Source organism: Lissotriton vulgaris, chromosome 8, assembly GCF_964263255.1.
Source record: "Lissotriton vulgaris chromosome 8, aLisVul1.2, whole genome shotgun sequence".
Taxonomy (NCBI): Eukaryota; Metazoa; Chordata; class Amphibia; order Caudata; family Salamandridae; genus Lissotriton; species Lissotriton vulgaris.
The window spans coordinates 28,528,004-28,547,689 of NC_141696.1; the positions used below are offsets into that span (position 1 = coordinate 28,528,004).

At 45.3% G+C, this 19,686-nt stretch overlaps 1 protein-coding gene across 1 annotated transcript; it reads right to left on the reverse strand.

The window, feature by feature from the left end:
- Positions 1-5,111: 5,111 nt before the first annotated feature.
- Positions 5,112-19,374, reverse strand: LOC147693285 (vomeronasal type-2 receptor 26-like). The gene is made up of 3 exons (XM_086935893.1): positions 19,366-19,374; positions 15,185-15,305; positions 5,112-6,049 (listed from the first exon to the last, which is right to left on the reverse strand). Exons 1-3 carry the CDS (start codon positions 19,372-19,374, stop codon positions 5,112-5,114), a joined length of 1,068 nt encoding a protein of 355 aa, XP_086792019.1.
- Between the last annotated feature and the right edge of the window lie 312 nt (positions 19,375-19,686).

Sequence of the window (19,686 nt, forward strand, 5' to 3'; positions counted from 1 at the left end):
TTGCCTCCTGTTATTGAGACTCAGCGAAATCAAAGTCTCTACTCTTGCTCCTGTGAATGGTTCGCTGGAAGTGGACCTAGATACCTGCAAAAGTAAAAATTATGCATCTCCAGTCTGCTGGAAGCAGAATCAGTGCATCAACCCTGTTGCAGGAGTAAAAATCGGAGCATCGCATTAGGGTCAAAAGCAGCTTTACCAGAACTCCCGCATTGACCGATTCATCACCTCCACCACAGAGGGACGATTGATGCAACCGTTTCAAAATTGTGGAGAAACCCCGCACATCTGCTTTGGAACAAATTCATTGCAGCTACAACATTTGTCTTCAGAAACCAATGCATCACCATCAACGTGTGAGTAAAATCAAAGCATCCCCTCGATTGCTGGAGTGATATCGATGCATTGACCCGCATCCCATGTTTCTGACCAGAATCAAGGTACTCTGTTCCCTGGGCCAGCGTGCCTACTGTACCAGGCCCGATCTACAGCATGGTTAGCATGAACTGTTGACTTTGCCCTGGTCCAGTGTGACCGCAAGTAACCACTGAAGCGATATATGTTTCTAAGCGCTATTTTTCACTTATTCTTTTAAAATTCATAACTCTACTAGTACTTATTGGATTTTTGTCTTTTTAGTCTTGGTTTGTTCATAATACAATACTCTATTTTTCTAAACTTGTGTGGAGTCTTTTTGTGGTGCCTTCATTGTGTTACTGTGTGAGTGTGTTGCACACACACTTTACACATTGCCTCTTTAAGTAAACCTGACTGCTCTTTGCCAAGCTATTAGAAGATTAGCACAGCTATCTGGCCTGCCCTGACTAGAGAAGTGGTTCCTTCTTGGACATGGGTATACCTCTGCCAAACAGAAAGTCCATTTGCAACTTTTCTGGTCTAGGTTGTTGGGGGAGATGGGGTGGGTGGTGTTGAACGCGTTGATTCATGTGTCAGTTGAGACTTTGCTTCAGCTCTTAAGGGAGATACTTGGCAGACTTGGGGCTGAGGCCTGTGAGCTTGTAATGTTGAAGTGGATAATGTTTTTTTCACCCAGATGAGTTCTGTGGTGTGACTGTACCTGATGTGGTCACTGGAGGTGAAGATGGGGTCTAGTGTGTATCCTGCAATGTACGTTAGGTTTTGGATGAGCTAGATGAGGCTGATGTTGATCATGCTGTTGAGGAGGTTGATAGGGTTGATGTCACTTGGGTCTCAAGATGGAAGTTTAGGTCCCTGAGGAAAATGAAGTTGTTGAAGTCTATGGTGAAGGAGTTGATGAAATCAGCATTGAAGCTGCAGAAGACTGGGCATGGTCCTGGAACAGGGCAGGTGAGGGTGTCACAATGGTGGTGTTTTGTCTGTTTTGAGCCTGAGGTTGAGGTGTTCCATGGCTAGGGTGATGTTGTCATTTGTGGAGGTGCATCGGATGGATTCCTTGTGTACGATGGCAATCCCATCACCAGGCTTGTTGATACAATCGCAGTGGGTGATCTTATATCCTTTGGGTATTGCGATGTCGGGCGAGGAAGTAAAAATACCCCACTTGACCTGCCATAACAGTATGAATGCCATGTTAAAGTCACCATCTTCAAAGATACCTATAAAATTACCACTTAGCAGGAAAAACCCTCTTGGTGATGGGGACTTTCATTAAATAGCTCTTCTTCACATGCAGCTGGCCCCACTGGTGCAGCCTCTTGTCATAAGCATTTCATAAGCGGGGCATATACAAGATGGCAACTGTGTGAACAGTTGATTTGGACGCTCCCCTGCCATTCCGGTACCAATGATGTGATTAAGGAGATTTCCCCCAGTGAAGGATTGGACATTAAGCCCTTATGCAAGACGTGACTGACTGGTAGTGAAAGCCCCAGACCTCGACGGTGATCCAGGCATTGGAACGGCATTGGCGATGGTGGTGTTGTCTGGTGTGTTGGCTGCTCACAACGCACTGCGGCACGCATCAGCATTTGCTTCAGTACCCGAAGTAGGAAGGGCCGGCAGGATCGGGTGGCAAGTGTCAAGTGACAACACCAACAAGCAGATGTCTCACAAGGCAAAACGTTCAGTGCAAGCAAAGAGCGCTAACAACAATGTTACTGCTTTGACAGCATCAGCATCGGCTAATGAACACAACACAGTTTTTAAGCACTCCAAGGCTGGGCAATCAGGAGCCAATATCAGAACACCTGGGAAAGGGAGGCGCACTCTGGCACACTCTTGCAGTTGCTAAATTGGGAGATGGAAAGATGGAAAAAGTCAATACCAAAACACTACAAGGAGAAAGTCAAGACCCCCGGAATAGTCAGCAGGAGCATCAGCAGAATTTTTTCCCACTATTGTGACTACTGTTGGAAATCCAGCAATGGGAATATTAGGTTCTCTCCTCTTGGCTTCCGAGGTTGAGATATCAGCGTTGTGGCATCGCGGATGAGCCTGGCCCGAGGAATGATGCAGAGGAGCGCATTTGGTCCCTGCAGTGTTTGCTCTACCGCCTGAACGTTTTTGAGATGCTTCTTTCCGGACTGCGGTCATTGCCAGGGAGGCACCTGCGCCTCATCCCTGGTGGCCAGTGGTAGGCCGTAGGTAGGTTTGTTCATCATCTGCTTTATTGCTTTTATTGTATTGCCTGTATTTTCATAGTTGTGTCTGCTGTTGTCTGTCTTCCCCCGCTGCCTGTATGTGGTCCCTGCCCCTTTTTCCTCCCTCTGTTCCCCTCACTGCCCCTGTGCCTCTCTGCCCTTCTGCCCTCTGTTCCACTCGTGTTTTTGTGCCCTCCTGCCCTCTGTGCCACTCGTTTTCACCTCGTTTTTGTGCCCTTCTGCCCTCCGTTCCACTCGTTTTTTTTGTACCCTTGTGCCATCTGTGCCACACGTTTTTCCCTCGTTTTTGTGCCCCTTTTGCCTTCTGTTCCACTCGTTTTTTATGCCCTCCTGCCCTCTGTGTCTCCTAAAAAAAACATACACAAAGGAGCTCAGCAACTACAGAATCATGTTACTCCTGTCCTAGCGATCCATAGTCATGGAGAAAGTTACAAACAACTCTCCAACCATCTCAGATAACACCACCTACTAGACTTCTTGCATTTGGGTTTTCTGAAACAAACACAACACAGAAACAGCTCTCAGCACAGCAACTGAAGACATCCAGATCATCATGGACAAAGGAGAAACTGCCACACTCATACCAATTGACCTCTATGTCTCCCGCAGCACCTTTATCACAAGACTCCAGAACTCTACTATACATGGTCCTGCCCTGAGCTGGCTGGCCTCCTTCCTCTCTGACCAGTACTAGCAAATCAGACTGCTGAATCCAAGAACCTCATCTGTGAAGTTCTTCAAAATTCATCACTGAGCCCTACCCTTTTCAACGTCTACATGGCACCACTTGCCACATCACAAGATCCAACGGAATTAACACGGTATCCTACGCAGATGACTCCCAGGTCATCCTCTCCCTCAAACACAACTACAACACTACCAGGACCAACTTCTACACCTGCACATCCAACATAGTTAACTGGATAAAACAGAACTGCCTAAAGTCCAGCACAGATAACACTGAAGTACTGATCCTCAGCAACAAGAGACCAACAGGCCAACAGACCTGGGACTATGCCCAACCCCAACAATCATTCTAAAAACCTCAGAATCATTGCGGATGACAGACTCACAATGGCCAAACAAGTGAAAGCCATCATCTTCTCCTGCTTCTTCATACTATGCATTCTCCACTTAATATCCTACTTGTTTCCCATCAATACCAGACGCACAGTCACCCAGGTCCTCATCACAAGCAGACTGGACTATGACAACACACTCTGATGGTATCATGAATCAACTCCTATAAATACTCCAGACCACACAGAAAGCTCCAGCCAGACTCATCCTCAACAGCCCAGTGCAACACATACATCACACCCCACCTCAGAGAGCTACACAGCCAATCAATCCAGAGCAATGGCAATTCAAACTGCTCACCCACACATAGAAACCTTTCTATAATGTTGGACCTAGTTACCTCAACTACTGCCTCAGCTTCCTCCAGCCCATCAGGCAACTGTGCTCAGCTTCACTCCACCTTGCGCAAACACCCCACATCTGCAGGAGCGGGTCAGGAGATGCTCCTTTTGCTACATGGCCTTCAAATTATGGAATGACCTTCCACACCACATCAGGACACCCTCATCCCTACTCAAATTCCTCAAGAATCTAAAGACCTGGCTATTTTACTAGGAGACAAACAGGCCTCCACATCTACTCCAGCACCTGGATACCCTGGGGGTATTAATCCCCTCAAAAAATCCACATAACATAATATAACATAGCCAGAATTAAGATGGGGTCAGCCAGTCAAGGGGAGAACACATGTTGCTACTGTTTGGAAGAATACAGCATCAGTGACTGCAGACCCATCCAGTGAGATATGGCTGTAATGCAGTCAAAGATGCATGCAAGAAGGTCAGGTGCAACCTATGGAAAGCAAAAATAAAACCTGCTACCATCAGAGTAAAAGTAATATGGGACATCAAGGAGACTACAGGCCGCCCAGGCACTCTCCATGTGGGGCGCCCAATGGATGAAGAGTGGATATAGAATTATGTGGGGTCCAAGTAGGTCCAAGGAGCTTCAAAGGAGTGTTTGAAAGTGATAAAAGGTAATGCAGGTGTTCTCTACTGACCGTAAAAGAGTGGTTCAAGAGATGGTGAGTGCTCCATGCAGGCACCAAACAGGTGAAGCCAAGTGAGTGAAAGGAGAATAGAAGTGTGAGCTGGCTGACAGAATCAAATCAGAATCTTTAAAACTAGACAACATAATTTGACAGACTCCTGTAATCTCCTTGTTGATTTGACGGTATAAGGAGGCATACATTTTTTAATCAGTTAGCTTTAATAGATCTAATACATACACCTTTTAACTGATTTGCATAGGAATAAATGTCTCTTTCTATTTACAAATGTCTACGTTCTGTTTTGGGCACTATAAATAAATGCTGCAATTTACACAGTGCTCAAAAAGGATTTTAAAAAGAATTGTTTGCAGTCTGCTCTCCATGCTTCTTCTCCAGATAACTATCCCTCAAAAACAACAAGCATGGTCCTTTTACGGATTTCATGTCATTTGTTTGCTACTGAAAGTTGTTTGTTTGCTACTAAAACTTGTTTTACTAACTAGATGTTCCCTGGTGTTCATCTCTGGCCTCAGCAGCATAATGTAACACTTGGGTATGAATATACACCCCAGCAGTCCAGCGCTGGAGCACAAGATGGCAAACACCTCCACAGCCACCATGTACTTCCCCCGCGTGCTCAGGTACGCTGGGATGAAGGAGATCCACACACTGACAAACACCAGCATACTGAAGGTGATCAGCTTGGCCTCGTTGAAGCTTCCAGGGAGATTCCTTGAGAGAAAGGCCACAATAAAGCTGACTGTGGCCAGGAGGCCCATGTATCCCAGCATGAGATAGAAGAAGATGGTGTCCCCTTCATTACACTCAAAAATGATCTTCTGAACGTATGAAGAAAAATTCTGTTTTGGAATAGGGGGAGATTTCAACAACCAAACAGCACAAATAAGAACTTGAACCATAGAGTTTGAGAAGATTATATAACTTGGGGTCTTTGATCCCAGCCATTTCCTTGCTGAGCTGTTTGGATTTGTTGCCCTGAATGCGATGACAACAACTATCGTTTTTGCTAGGACAGCGGAGACACTGAGGGTAAAAATTACCCCAAATACAGTTTGTTGTAATAAGCAGGTGAGTTCCTTAGGCCGACCGATGAATATGAAGGAGCAGAGGAAGCAGAGTATCAGTGTGACAAGGAGCAGGTAACTGAGCCCCCGGTTGTTGGCTTTGACGATGGGAGTGTTTCGGTACTTGATGAAGATACAAAGGACAGAAGCATTGAGGAATGTCAACAAACTAGCTGTAATGGCAAGTGTTAGACCCAGCGGCTCTTCGTATGAGAGGAACTCAATCTCTTTTTGGATGCATTGATCGTGTTTCTCATTTGACCACTTGTGAGCAGGGCATTTTATACATTCATCTGTACCTGAACGTGGAAAGAAAGTAAATCATTTCAACAGGTATACAATGTCTCAAAAATAGAATTAACTCATTCATTGAAATTACTAAGATGCATTAGTAGAAAACATCAAATCAATTTATTTAGGTATTAGTAGTATTTTATTTTTCTTTCATCTAATGATTTAGGAGTTTCCCCCCTTATAAAGCATTGGTCTATCAAGTACACTAGAGACCATGGATTCTCCTTCCTTTTACAGGGACAATTTTTGTTCCTCACACCCAGAGCACTGAGGGCCGGAAGAAGAGCAGTTGCCATTTTTTTTCTACGCATTCTTTCTCATTCATTTCCATTATGAGGTTAGTATAACTTTTTCCTTTAGGTCCATATTTATTTCTATGCGTTACTTCATCAGGTTTCTCCCTTCAGTCTTGAGCCCTGTGGAAGGAACAACCTAAAATGATTGCTTCAGGTAAAGTAAACTTAAGATGTTGTTAAGTCCACATCTCTATGATAGAAGGTGATGAGTTCAGAAGCTGTTCTAAATATATCTTATTCTATTTTTCTTCCATAGCAGAGCTTTCCAAATTCAATCACTAATCACTGTACTCTCAAAGTCTATAAAGGAGGACATGTGCGGTTTCTTCATTCACCCATTTTTTTCCATTTCCATTTTATTTTATAGTTCTGTGCTGTTTATAAGTCCCCTGATAATAATGGAGCAATGACTGTCCCAATTTCTTTGAGAGCCAATGAGCAGTTTGACCAACCCTGTTACATTTTGCAAAGAAGTAATTAGAGTCTTCACCAGGATTACACTGAAGGAACATTTGGGGGGAAACATTGTGTACATCACACGCGATACATTGCATGCCATTACAACACCGTGTTGTTACATCGCAAACCATTACAATGCAAATCATTACAACGACTTGCTGTAGGGGGCAGATGGTGTCGGATTTACAATCCCACACCTTCGCTACTGCAGCACAGACTGGAGTTAGAATAGTAAATTATACTATTCCAACATCCAGCACCCCCTACAGCAAGTCGTTGTAATGACTTGCATTGTAATGGTAGGCAATGTAACAACGCAGTCGTTGTAACAACTGTGTTGTATGGCATTTGATGTATCACATGCATTGTAATGTGGTCTATTTACATTTGGGGGTGCCCTGACATAAGTTAATGCTTCAGCTAATATGACCATAGCATTATCCTGTGTCACAGTGTTCTATACCAGCCAAACATTCAGAGTCTATAGGATGCACTGTAAGTGTGGATTCTCTTGTTGAGATGTTAAAACACCTGTAAACATGTCTGTCCATCACCCACTTGTAAACACCTCTGTCCATCACCCACTTGCAAACACCTCTGTCCATCACCCACTTGTAAACACTTATGTCCATTACTTACTTTTAAACACCTCTGTCCATCACCCACTTATAAACTCCTCTGCCAATCAACCACTTGTGGATTCCTCTGTCCATCAGCCACCGTGAATCCCTCCATCCACCAACCACTTGTGAACTCGTCTACCCATCAACCACTTGTAAACTCTTCTGTCCATCAGCAACTTATAAACTCCACTTTCCATCAACCAGTTGTAACCTCCACATTCCATAAGCCGCTTGTAAACTCCTTTGTCCATCAGCCACTTGTAAACTCCACTGTCCATTAACAACTTGTAAACTCTGTTGTTCAGCCACTTGTAATACTCCTTTGTCCATCAGCCACTTGTAAACTGCACTGTCCATTAACCACTTGTTAACTCCTTAGTCCATCAGCCACTTTACACTCCTCTGTCCATCAGCCACTTGTGAACTCCTCTGCCTATCCGCCTCTTGCTTAATTAAGGCTTTAATACCTGAAGAATGTATTGCACTTTCCCTCCACTTTGAGGTTGGGCATTTAGTAAGTTAAAAATGGTTGGTTTTTATTATTTCCTGTTTTCTTATTTTTTTAAATGCCTACAAGTCATTTTATTTTTTCTTTCTTTTTCAGTAAACCTTTCCTCCTATCTTCTTTCTAGCCTATTGCAATTCTTTCCTTCTTGCCTTTTACTTTTTATGATACTTTGCTTTTTCCAAACACCTAATGTAGTTATGTCATAAAAACATATATTTATCCATAGGTTTATTTATTGCTGGTCCCCATACCGGGGTTGATCATATTTTTGATATGCCCCTCATTTATAAACCACTCTGCCAGCCCTGACTATGCCAGAAGGCTTCTATGGTCCACTGCTTGTCTTTCAAACATTGACAATGGTTTGGCAGCTTCTCCCGGTGGCAAGAAAGTATACCACCAGCTGTCTTCTGCTGGCTCCTCCTCAACGGCGGAGTCCTTTGGTGTCCCCCCCTTTCTTGTTCCTAAATGTTGTCTTCCTTTGAGATTTTTCAGGTCTAGGCTCATGCCTCTTCCTTGCTTTTTTGCACCTGTCTTGCTCAGCCATACAGAAGAGGTCCAATTCACCAAGAGCTCTTCAGTCACCAGTGTATCCTCTCAGAGTTCTCTGGTTTTCCTGATTAGGACTATGGGCTCTGTTCTTGCTCCATGCCTTTTTTCTCTAGATTCTTTGGCTTTCCGGTGTGTTTTCTCCAGTGGCTCAAGCAGAGTCTGTTTTTACTTTCTTTCTTTTTAATACTTTTTACATTTCTAGTCTTTCTTCACTTTCCATACCCTCTGTTTTCCTTTTCAGGTTCTACCCTTGTCACCTGAGCCCATAGTCCTGGTCCTTTTCGAAGCTCCTGTTTGAGGCAATCTTCTCAGGTGTCTCACCTTTTAACAGAAACTCAAAATTATGGACACATGAACATAACATCATGATTTCCAATGGAAAAGGGTTAAGAGTGCATAATATAAGTGTTAGAAAAATGCACTGCTGACAGTGCATTTCTCTAACACCTGTTATGCAATCTTAACCCCTTTCTCATTGAAAGTAATTCATAACTAAGCCAGAAAAGTCACCATTAAATTATTGTCAAGTTTTGTGAAATTCCTTGAAAATTTCACAATATTAAACTTTTTTCATTAAATGTGAATTGCTGGTATTGCATCATTTAATTTTTTTAAAATGTATTTATGTTACTGGATTCTAAAATGCCTGCTGATGACTGGTTTACACAGAATATACCTTACAAAGATCCATTCTCTACTCAAGCCAGTTTCCTGCTGGACCAGACTTTTAAAGGAAGGCACGCACTTGGGTTAAATAAGTGACATGAGATATCAGCAAATCATATTACACCGCAAAAGCATGATCTCATGACCCAAAATTGAGTCATTTAACCCAGCCTAACTTTGCAGGAAGGGTTAATTCGCTGTGGGTGTATGGAAGTTCGACTGAGATAAATTGAAATACTGAAGCAAACATGTTCCACCTACAGAACTCTGCCAAAAACGCCCAGACTATCGAGCCCACAAACTAAAGACACCTGGTGACCAGCACACTCTCATACACTCACATACACTCTGAGCGGAAAGCCTAGCTTGCAAGCAGTGCTTAATATGAGCCAGTGCTTGCAGGAGGTGCTCACCCATACTCATTTTTGGAGACCCCGACCTATGTTTTCATCTTAGTCTTTGACCCAGAACTAGAGAGAAAACAAGTAGAAAAAGGATGATAGGAGGAGAGAGACAGAAAAGGAGAAACATAGAGAGAAAGGAGGGTGAAAAAAAACCTACAACCCTGAGATAAAGAGGCAGAGAAAGAGTGTGGTGCTGGATGAAAGAGGCATGAAGTGGACTCAAGTTGTTGCAGGGATTCGGACATACACAGAACTACACACAGGAAAACAGGACCTCAGTGAATAGGTGGTGTACCAACCTACCACATCCGTACCCAAAATCCCTAACAGACTAGCTTTAATGTCTCATTCGTTCTCTGTCTACAGCGAAGCTACCAGTGATAGGACAACCCAGAACACATAACTCTAGCTTGGGAATCACGGGATCCAGACACTCTTTCGCTTAGCCACTCATACCTATCTACAATGCGAATAATCAGAGATGCAGTATAGTTTAAAATGTTTATTTCAACTAACGCGCTCTATTGTGCAGTACACAAGCCAACACTAGCAGCAGAATGCATGAACACAATATAGTCAGCATTGTTACAATTCCATAAAATACGAACAGGGATAACATGTTATAGAAAACAATGGAAAATGACGGAATGACCTCACCACCCTCCCCGTGACAAGAGATAGTTTATTATAGAACAGAAGACCTCTGGGCTTTGTCAGCAGACACCCATACCTGACAGCCTAGATGCAATGTTCACATCGCAGGACAAAAACGGGTCTTCTCTCTGGAAAGGTGTCTCTCCATGTTTGTAAAAACAGGTTGGGTTTGCAGTATTAAAGTACATGATTTCCAGAAGTGCAGCGGTGTGCAGCCTGTTATGTCTAGGTGCAAGGGGCAGATCAAAACAGAATAACAAGGGGCATTGTTGTTTAACCTTGAACATCGTGTGCAGACTAAACCTCAGAGCACCGCAAAGTGCTCTGAGACCTCTCTGTATTTTAAAACTTCTGCAAGCACTCACAGCGGATCTAGCGCTGTCCTTGACCCAGATCTTACGGCCGCCATCGCTAGCGCGAGGCCACGCCCACTCGTTAGGCCACGCCCACCTCTCAGCCTATGAAAAGCGCTGATTGCAAGCGCGCCCATTGTAACTGAAGACCTCTGAGGCGGAAGCCGGGGGCTGTGTGACTCGTGTTTTAAAACTGCCGATTTTGTCTTTATTTTTCATTTGTTCAAACTTTGTGTTTTATTCAGAGACCTCTCTGTATTTTAAAACTTCTGCAAGCACTCACAGCGGATCTAGCACTGTCCTTGACCCAGATCTCACGGCCGCCATCGCTAGCGCGAGGCCACGCCCCCTCGTTAGGCCACGCCTACACCTCCTTTTCCCTAAATGTGCCTCCCACGCAAGCGCAGCGGGAGCGCCGTTTGCGCGCCGAAGGCGCGCATAAGGCAAGCCCGTCTGCGCCCGTTCGCGCCTGTCCGGGGCTGGGGGCGCGTCATTCTGCCCAACTTACCATCTACTCCCCCGCTCAACTACGCTGCCTCCAGGGACCATGGTCCTTACCAGCCTCCACTCGCTCTCGCATTTCGGCTCTTGGCCTGTCTCCGACTGTTCCCCCCGACATCCCCCCTCCCCCATTCACCCCCCTCATTTCTTCTAGAGACAATGTTCTCCTGCTACCTCCAAAACCCTCTCGGCATTCTACTTAAACACCCGGTCTCCAGTAGCCCATGCGCACGAACTTTCGGTGCTACTTGACCTTCATGCCCCAGATCTTCTTTTCCTAACGGAAACCTGGTTCTGTGATGACTCCCTCCCTGCTCTACTGGCCACTTTACCAGCCCCATATTATGCCCTTCGCGCAGACCGCCTAAATCGCAGAGCTGGGGGCGGCGTGACGGTCATCGCCCGCACCGACCTTCCTTTCCAAACTCTGTCTCTGCCAGACATCGCCACCACTGAGTATCTAGCCATTCGCACCACTTTCATCACACCCCCTCTCACCTGCGTACTCACCTATCGCCCCCCTCAATCCCCTTCACTGTTTCTCCCTGACTTTTTGGAAGTTCTGGCCACGATCACATTTAACAACTCCTCCATTTTACTCCTGAGTGACTTTAATTTTTGGCCCTCTGACCCAGCTGAATGTTCATCCTCAAAAGAATTTTCAGAGACCCTTCAATCTCTCAACTTTACTTCTCATATCCATTCTTCTACCCATATCAAAGGTCACATCCTAGACCAGATCTGGTCCTTGAATTGTCCCGTAGAGTCCTTTTCCATCTTGCCCTGCACATGGTCTGACCACTACCTGATATCATTTACCCTTCCCATTCACCCTCCGGTCAAGCCCCCTCTCCCCAAAAACATCTGGGTCCGCGCTTGGGGTAGGGTTGATCCGGAAAATCTATCCTCCCTACTCACCACTTCCCTTCCCTCCTTACAAGGCCTATCCACCCTCTCCCAGGTCAAGGCCATTGAACAGTGGCTCTCCTCAGGCTGCGACTCCATTGCCCCTCTAAAACGGATCACCTCTAAGCGTGAGAAGGACGCCAATCAGTGGTTTAATGATGATCTCAAGGCCACTAAACTAGCGGTACGCCGTGCGGAGCGGGCCTGGAGGAGAAACTATTGCCCCTTACTGCGATTGGAGTTTATTAACATCCTGACCCAATACAAAAAAGACATCTTGGAGGCCAAAACTATCTATTTCTCCTCCAAAATCCTCGCAGCAGAGAACCAGTCGAAGGAAATCTTTTCGCTCGTGCACAATCTGGCGTTTTCGGACAGAACATCTTTAAAGCCCGCCCCTTCCAAGGAACTCTGTCACTCCCTCAATAACTATTTCATTCAGAAAATAGCCACCATCAAGGCCAATATCCCCCCCCTCCACAACTTTTGTGGACCCCCAGTGTCCCCCTCCCAAGGGACTACTCACCACTCTCCCCCCTCTGACTAAGGAATCTTTGATCTCCATAATACCCCTTGTCAAATCCGGCTCCCCATTAGATCCCTGCCCTGCTCATATTCTCCGTCATATCTTTACCACTTGTCCAGACCCCCCCCTTCACTTCCTCAACAGCTCTCTTTCCCAAGGCGTGGTACCTAACCCACTTAAATCAGAGGTAATTGTACCCATTTTGAAAAAGCAGGGCGCGGACCGCTCTACCCCCGCCAATTTCCGCCCCATCTCCCTCCTGCCATTTCTGGCAAAGGTGCTCGAGCGCCATGTCACCTGCGCTCTGAGCTCCTTTGTGGAGAAGCATGGAGCTCTCGCCCCCCGCCAGGCCGGATTCCGCCCCGCACACTCCACGGAGTCCGTAGTCCTCTCGGTCCTGGACAACCTCAGGGAGGGAATGGACACCAACCAGCCCCAGGCCTTGGTCCTCCTCGATCTCTCAGCCGCTTTTGACACAGTGGATCATACCATCTTGCTTTCCCGTGTCGAGGCGGCGGGGATCGGGGGCACCGCACTGGTCTGGTTATCCTCCTTCCTGAGGGACCGCACCCAGGCAGTTCGCCTGGGTGACTTTACTGCGGACGTCCGGAAAGTTCAGTGCGGGGTCCCCCAAGGCTCTTCCCTTTCCCCTCTTTTGTTTAACCTTTATATTGCCCCTCTTATTTTCTCACTGCAACAAATGGAGGTCGCCGTGTTTAATTATGCGGACGACCTCCAGCTTGTATTTAATCTGTCTTCTTCTCCTTCTTCTGTTCTTAACTTCCAATTTATAATGATTCACATCCGGGACTGGATGAACCACAACCATCTGAAACTCAACCCAGACAAGACTGAGCTGGTGTTGACAGGTGGTTCATCCAGCCCCTGGTCTTCTTTATTTTGGCCCCCCTCCCTAGGCTCTCCTCCTATCCCCTCTACCTCAGTCAAAACATTAGGCATTAAACTTAATTCTCAACTCACCCTTCACTCCCAGGTTAGCTCTGTGGTTTCTTCTTCCTTTCTTGCACTGCGTACTATACGCAGGGTGTCCCGTTTCTTTTCTCTTTCTGCCCTCAAATTGATCACCCTGGCTATGGTCGTTTCCCGCCTGGATTACGGCAACGCCCTATATGCAGGTATACCTGCATATAGCCTACGGCGTCTGCAGCAAATCCAAAACCAGGCGGCGCGCCTGGTGTTCAAACTCCCGAAGTCCCACCATACCACTCCCCTCCTAAAGTCTCTCCATTGGCTCCCTGTTCGTGCCCGTGTCCAGTTTAAGCTTGCCTCCATTGCCTTTCAAGCTCGACTGGGCACGGCACCGGCTTTCATCTCATCTGAGATCACCCCCTATGTTCCCACTAGGGATCTACGTTCATCCACCCTTTCCCTTCTTACAATCCCTCGGTTCCGGAGAAAGAAATGGGGAGGTTCGAAATTTGCGACCCTTGCCCCCCTCCTCTGGAACTCCCAGCCTCTCGAGCTCAGAGCCTTAACCCTATTCCCACAATTCCGAAAGCAGCTCAAGGCTCATCTTTTCACGAAGTCCTTCAACTGATCCACTAGCAGTTTGTCGCTTCTTCCCCCACTTCCGGTCCTTTTGCCCAGATCTTTTGTTACTTGTAGCGCCATGAAACCGCTGGTGTACGTGCGCTTTATAACTAATTTTAAATTCAAATTTAAATTCAAAGCACCTGCACGGGTCTTGTGAAATAGATGCTTGCAGTGTCGTGCGCAAAAGCAGCCCCATGGCAGCGAAGCTCATGATAACTTAGCAATTGTTGACAATGAACCTACAAGCCTCACTATAAAGGATGGAATTCAGAAGTGGGGTTCTGAGAATTTTTTGGGATCCGGGCACTTATTTCATTTTGCCAAAAGAAGAACTGCTTTCAAGAAATGAAAACCTATGTGGAGAAGTGTGGCTCAATGATTAGAGCGGCAGACACTGATGAGAGGTCTAGCCGGGACCAGGGTTCAATTCCCCGCCTCGGTGGGTCTTGGGCTCAAAAAAATTCCACGGACCTGACAATTCTCGCCTCAGTGCCTATTCCAATCATGGAGTATCACTCGGCAACTCTGGGAAATCGCTTGCTTAATCTCCACAACGGCTCCCACAAAGCTAAGGATGCCTGGACTCCACCTGGGGGGTGCTTAGGAGTGGACGCCTCACAGGGAAAGCCAGGATGGGTTCCACAGCGGTATTTGTACAAGCGCCTTGAGACCCTTTCGGGTGAGAAGAGCGCTATACAAGTATCAATTTACATTTATGAAACAACAATTCAAAGGAAGCTCACTTAATATCTGGCACTCAGGCTTACAATCACTCAGACCTCTGACCTTCTTCAAGCCTCTGAGAAGTAATTAAAGTCCTTACTGATCCCCTATAGCTGGCTCCACTTCCTAGATTATCCTAGCACTCATCACTAACTGCATTTTTGTGCTTTTATAAATATAGCTCCTCGTTCTGCTTATCTCCCTTCCACCAATCTTCCTTACAAGAAGCATCTACTCAGGTCAGGTTCCCAATATATAAAACTGCTGATAAAAAAGAAAGAAATAGAATTGATTTTAGAGCCACCTTTATTTGAGTGAGAGTTTATCATAAGTTAAAGCTGATTCTTCAGTTTTAATGCCATATTATATATACATCATTTTTTTAAGTGTTGTCTACAAGTCATCTCACCGGGGTCTGTGACCTCGCCTTCAGAGCAGAGAATGCACTCGAAGCAGCACACCGGCTTCCCTTCCTTCGCTGCCTTTCTGTGCCCAGGAAGACAGTTTTCATTGCACACGGAGTGTGGGACCTGCACAAGGAACAAATAGAGAATGTTGCTGTAAAGGATCACAGGTAAGATGTGAGATCCGAAGGTGCACAGAAAGAAATTATTAGGAAGCTTTGCACCTTGTCCTAAGGGACTCAAAGAGAACTGAGAAGTACTTGTGAAACATATCTAATGTCCTTGTGGGAATCTCCATTTAAGGCTGAACATTCAAGACATGGTTTGCCCTTGGAGAGTTGTGTAGGTTAGAGAATCACACACTTAAATGACACATAATGACTGGTTGTCCTAGGAGTACTATTATTTTAGAGAGTTTAAGACTTTTCTTTTCTGAACAAAAACATGACAATGGCACACAAATGTTTCAACTCAGTACGGGAGTGTGCGGTCTGCATCAGGTCATGATGTAAATTGTGAGCTCTATGCATTTGCTCATAAAGTGTTGTCTTTTAAGGGCTCTTATTTCTGGTGCTCATATACAACACTTCCTTTGCTGAGCCTCATAGCAGCCTCACGTTCAGCTAGCGCTTGACCTACTGTGGTTGATATGGGGCAGGGAGACAAAGATGACCAAGGTGATGCCTGGCAGTGGTTGTCACGAGAGCACAGAGGCAAAATCACAGTGCTCACAAAGGGGTGAAAGCAGACAAAAGAATTACTCCCCATGAGCTAAATCATTCATAATGTATTTTATTGCAGATTGGCAACCACTGCTTGTTACTTATTGCTGATGGTCACATCAAACCGGCATAATGCAGGTATGTGACCACTAACTTGTTCAGATAGAGAAAGAATTAGGGTTTTGGGAAGCGCCTTTTTTAATAAAAACTCAAACCCCTCTCCCCCTTTTTTGTCACAAACAGTCTGTTCGTGAGAAAGACTAATCCAGCCCTGATGAGAGTGCGGCAATTGATTTAACCGGCACTCGAAACGCGTCGGCAGACAAAGGAACTCAACTCCTTGGTTAAATATTGCAAATACACCCCCATGTGTCCCTGATATTTCAGAGGAATTGATTTAGCCTAAATATAAGGGTGCTAGTTGTCTAATTTATCATTTTGTATGACAACTTTGTATTTCGTATTGTGTATATATTGATTGTTCTTTGTGACATTTCATTAGTTTGTATTGATGTTTGATTAGTTTATTTGTAATTGTATGTCAAAACACATTTTCACGTTGTCCATTTTCACTGTGTAAGTACTAATGTGGTATTTCGTTTAGTTGACTATGTGGTCTTTTGTGATCAAAGATATTAATTAAAATATATAATGAAATAAAAGGCAGAAATTACTGCTAAGTTAAATGTATTATTTTGCGTTCACCTGAATAAGTGTTGTGAAGTCACTAGAGGCATGGGTAATTTTTTACTTATGTAGTATAACTGGCCCTACCTACCCTCTAATCCTTTGGGCCAAACCCCTCCTTTTTTGACAATGGCAAATGAGAGCAGGAATGCCAGAGTCCCTACCGGCTTGCAGAGGATCAAAAGGCCTTGAAAAACTCCCAAGAAGCCAAGATCGAAGCAGTCTTCCTTGGTAATACAGGCCGGTTCTCATCTTGCTCTTCAGTTGCAAGGCTGTCTGTCTGTCCTTTGTTACTCGTAGAGAATAGACCCTACTATTTAAGTACAGTTATGTTATGTTATGTTATGTTATAAAGACATAATATAGCACAACGACTCACACACACAGTCCCAAGCTAAAAGAGGGCAAGATGCCTTATCTTTCATCGCTTCTTGGTCACAAAAGCATATGCGAATGTGAAGTGGAAGCCTGTTCCAATGAAGAGGGTCAGATGAGCAAAGGATCTACCACCCATCCTAACTGTGTCAATACAACGTGGGCAGACCAATCATTGATCCTTAGATCTCAGATTTTTGGTGCACTGGTAAATTGACGGTTTGGTTAGGAGATACATTGGCCCTTTTTTTCCTCAAAGTTTTATATAGTGCAAACTAGACCAGAGACATCGGGTATCAGAGCACAAGTTTCGTTACAGAAGACACGTTTACTTTTGATCGGCACGGGAAGATTAAGTGATTGCCCAGAGTCACAGGATGTTGAGTATCGTTGCCAAGACTCAAACCCGGTTCCCCAGCTTCGAGGTCGTCCGCTCTGTGCTCTCCCTGACAAAGCTCTGTGTACTAGTCACAGAAGTTTGCAAGTCACTCACTTTCTAATGGGAAGCCAGTGCAGTGATATAAGCGTTGGTAGAGAAGGTGTGCGGGCAGGAAGTTTAAGGACAAGTCTGGCCACGGTGTACTGGATAACCTGACGTCTAGATAGGAGGGAGTCATTGGCCACTGCCATGAGCTCATTGCCATATCTAAGCAGCTCACCACTAGTGCCTGTGTGAAAGTCCTCCTTGTGTGGAGAGGCGGCCATTGAAACACTAGTCTTAGTAAATATGGGAATGCACCAAAATCAATGGGTGGATGTGTGCTGCCTTGTGTCACTCCAGATTTACTAAGCAACGCAATGTGCCTCTGAATGTCTTAGTAAATCTGACAAGCCCTTGTGTTGGCCTCTGTCATCTACGTGACGCAATAGCAAAGCAAGGGCTTTGTAAATCTGGCCCCAGGAGAGCAGCTGCATTCAAGGGCCCTTATTTATGAGGCCTTGCGTCAGTTTTGCGCCGCCGGTGCGTCACTTTTTGTGACGCACCAGCGGCGTACAAAATGCGCCTTGTTGCGCCATATTTAAAAAGTGACGCATCTTGGTAGATGCGTCACTTTTTAAACCCCTGCGCCACATTATACCTGCGTCAGGTATAATGTATGCAGAGTGGGCGTTCCCCCGCAAAAAGCCTCGTAAAAGTGACGCTGTGAAATGTATGAGATTTCACTGCGTCACTTTTAGGATGCTGTTGCGTCAAAATCTTGCGCCTGCCACACAGCAGGTGTACGACTGACGCAAGACCTTTCACATGGGGCTTTCCCCATGTGAAAGGACGCATTGCTGGAGTTGCGTCACTTTTGTGACACACTCCAGCAATGCGTCACTTTTGCGCATACAGATGCATCAGAAATACTGACGTATCTGTCCTTCCTTGCTACATGATGCGTCATACATTAAATATGAAGCATCATTGGTGTCGCAAGGAGTGCGCAGTAAAAAGTGACGCATCGCTGTTTTCACGCACGAATGCATCACTTTTCATAAATGAGGCCTCAGGTAAACTGAAAGGGGACAATGGAGGAGTCTAAAATGTCTGTCAGCAGCCCAAGGCCCCGTAGACACAGGGATTAGGAGAGTTTCCATGGTAGAGCAGTGGCTTAACAATAGCCCTTGCAGCCTCTACAGTATGGGGGGCCACTGTGCTCCATGGGGTCCCCTCCAGCTCTGTGCACAGTGCACAGGCAGTAGGCTTGAATGGGTCCGTAGTGTAGGGGGCCCCTTCATGTAACTTGCAGGGGGTCCCCCTCAAGTTTCGTTATGTCACTGTGGTAGAGCCAATTTAATAGGGTTGGATGCATTGTTTTATACTTTGTAGGAGGCTCATCTGGTACAGCTGTTCTGGGTTTGCTTGATATGACCTTGGAAAGTGAATTGTGGTTGTGGAGACTTGTCATTGGCGAGAAGGTTAAGGGTAAAGCTATAATTCTTCTTGAAGTTCAGCCATCTTTAGGGGTGATTTAAGTGTGCTGTTGTTAAATAAAATGTTAGTCCTTGTTGAGTTTGAAATTTGGCACACTGCAGGGTGAACAACCTTTACAACGCAGCTTTTACAACGCAGTGCCTTTACGACGCAACTTTTACAACGCAAACCATTACAACGCATTGCGCTGGGGGGCGCTCTAGGATAGGGAATCGATTTAATTTACTATCCAACACCTTCCCTACTATCCACGGGGACTGGAGTTGGAATAGTAAATTAAACAATTCACTATCCAACACCCAAAAGCACTATGCGTTTTAATGGTATGCGATGTAAAAACCGCGTTGTAAAGGCATGCGTGGTAAAAGCATGCGTTGTAATGTCATACATCCCACTGCAGACATTCAGGATCTGATGATGTTCGCACAGTGTCACACACTGGATATCAGTTCTCAATGACAACCTAAGGTAAAGTTGGGTTTACCATCAGCATCTTGATTCAGAGTGAGGCAGTGAATTCCTAAAGAGGATATTTTTGTAAACTATATTTTGGAAATTATGGTTGTGTCATACAATATTTTGTGCACAATTCTGTGACATACAAAAATAAAATCTTCTTGAGGTTGAACCTGCACCAGGTGAACCGCCCTTGTAATCTTTGCCCACAATGATAGCCTAGGTACCAGATTGCACAACAAAGTATTACTAAGCCAAATATGTTATTGGATTTCTCCAGTTTTCACTCTAGCTTTTTATATGAGAATCCACTGTTTGCAACTTCCTCATTATTTGAAGAAATTGTTTC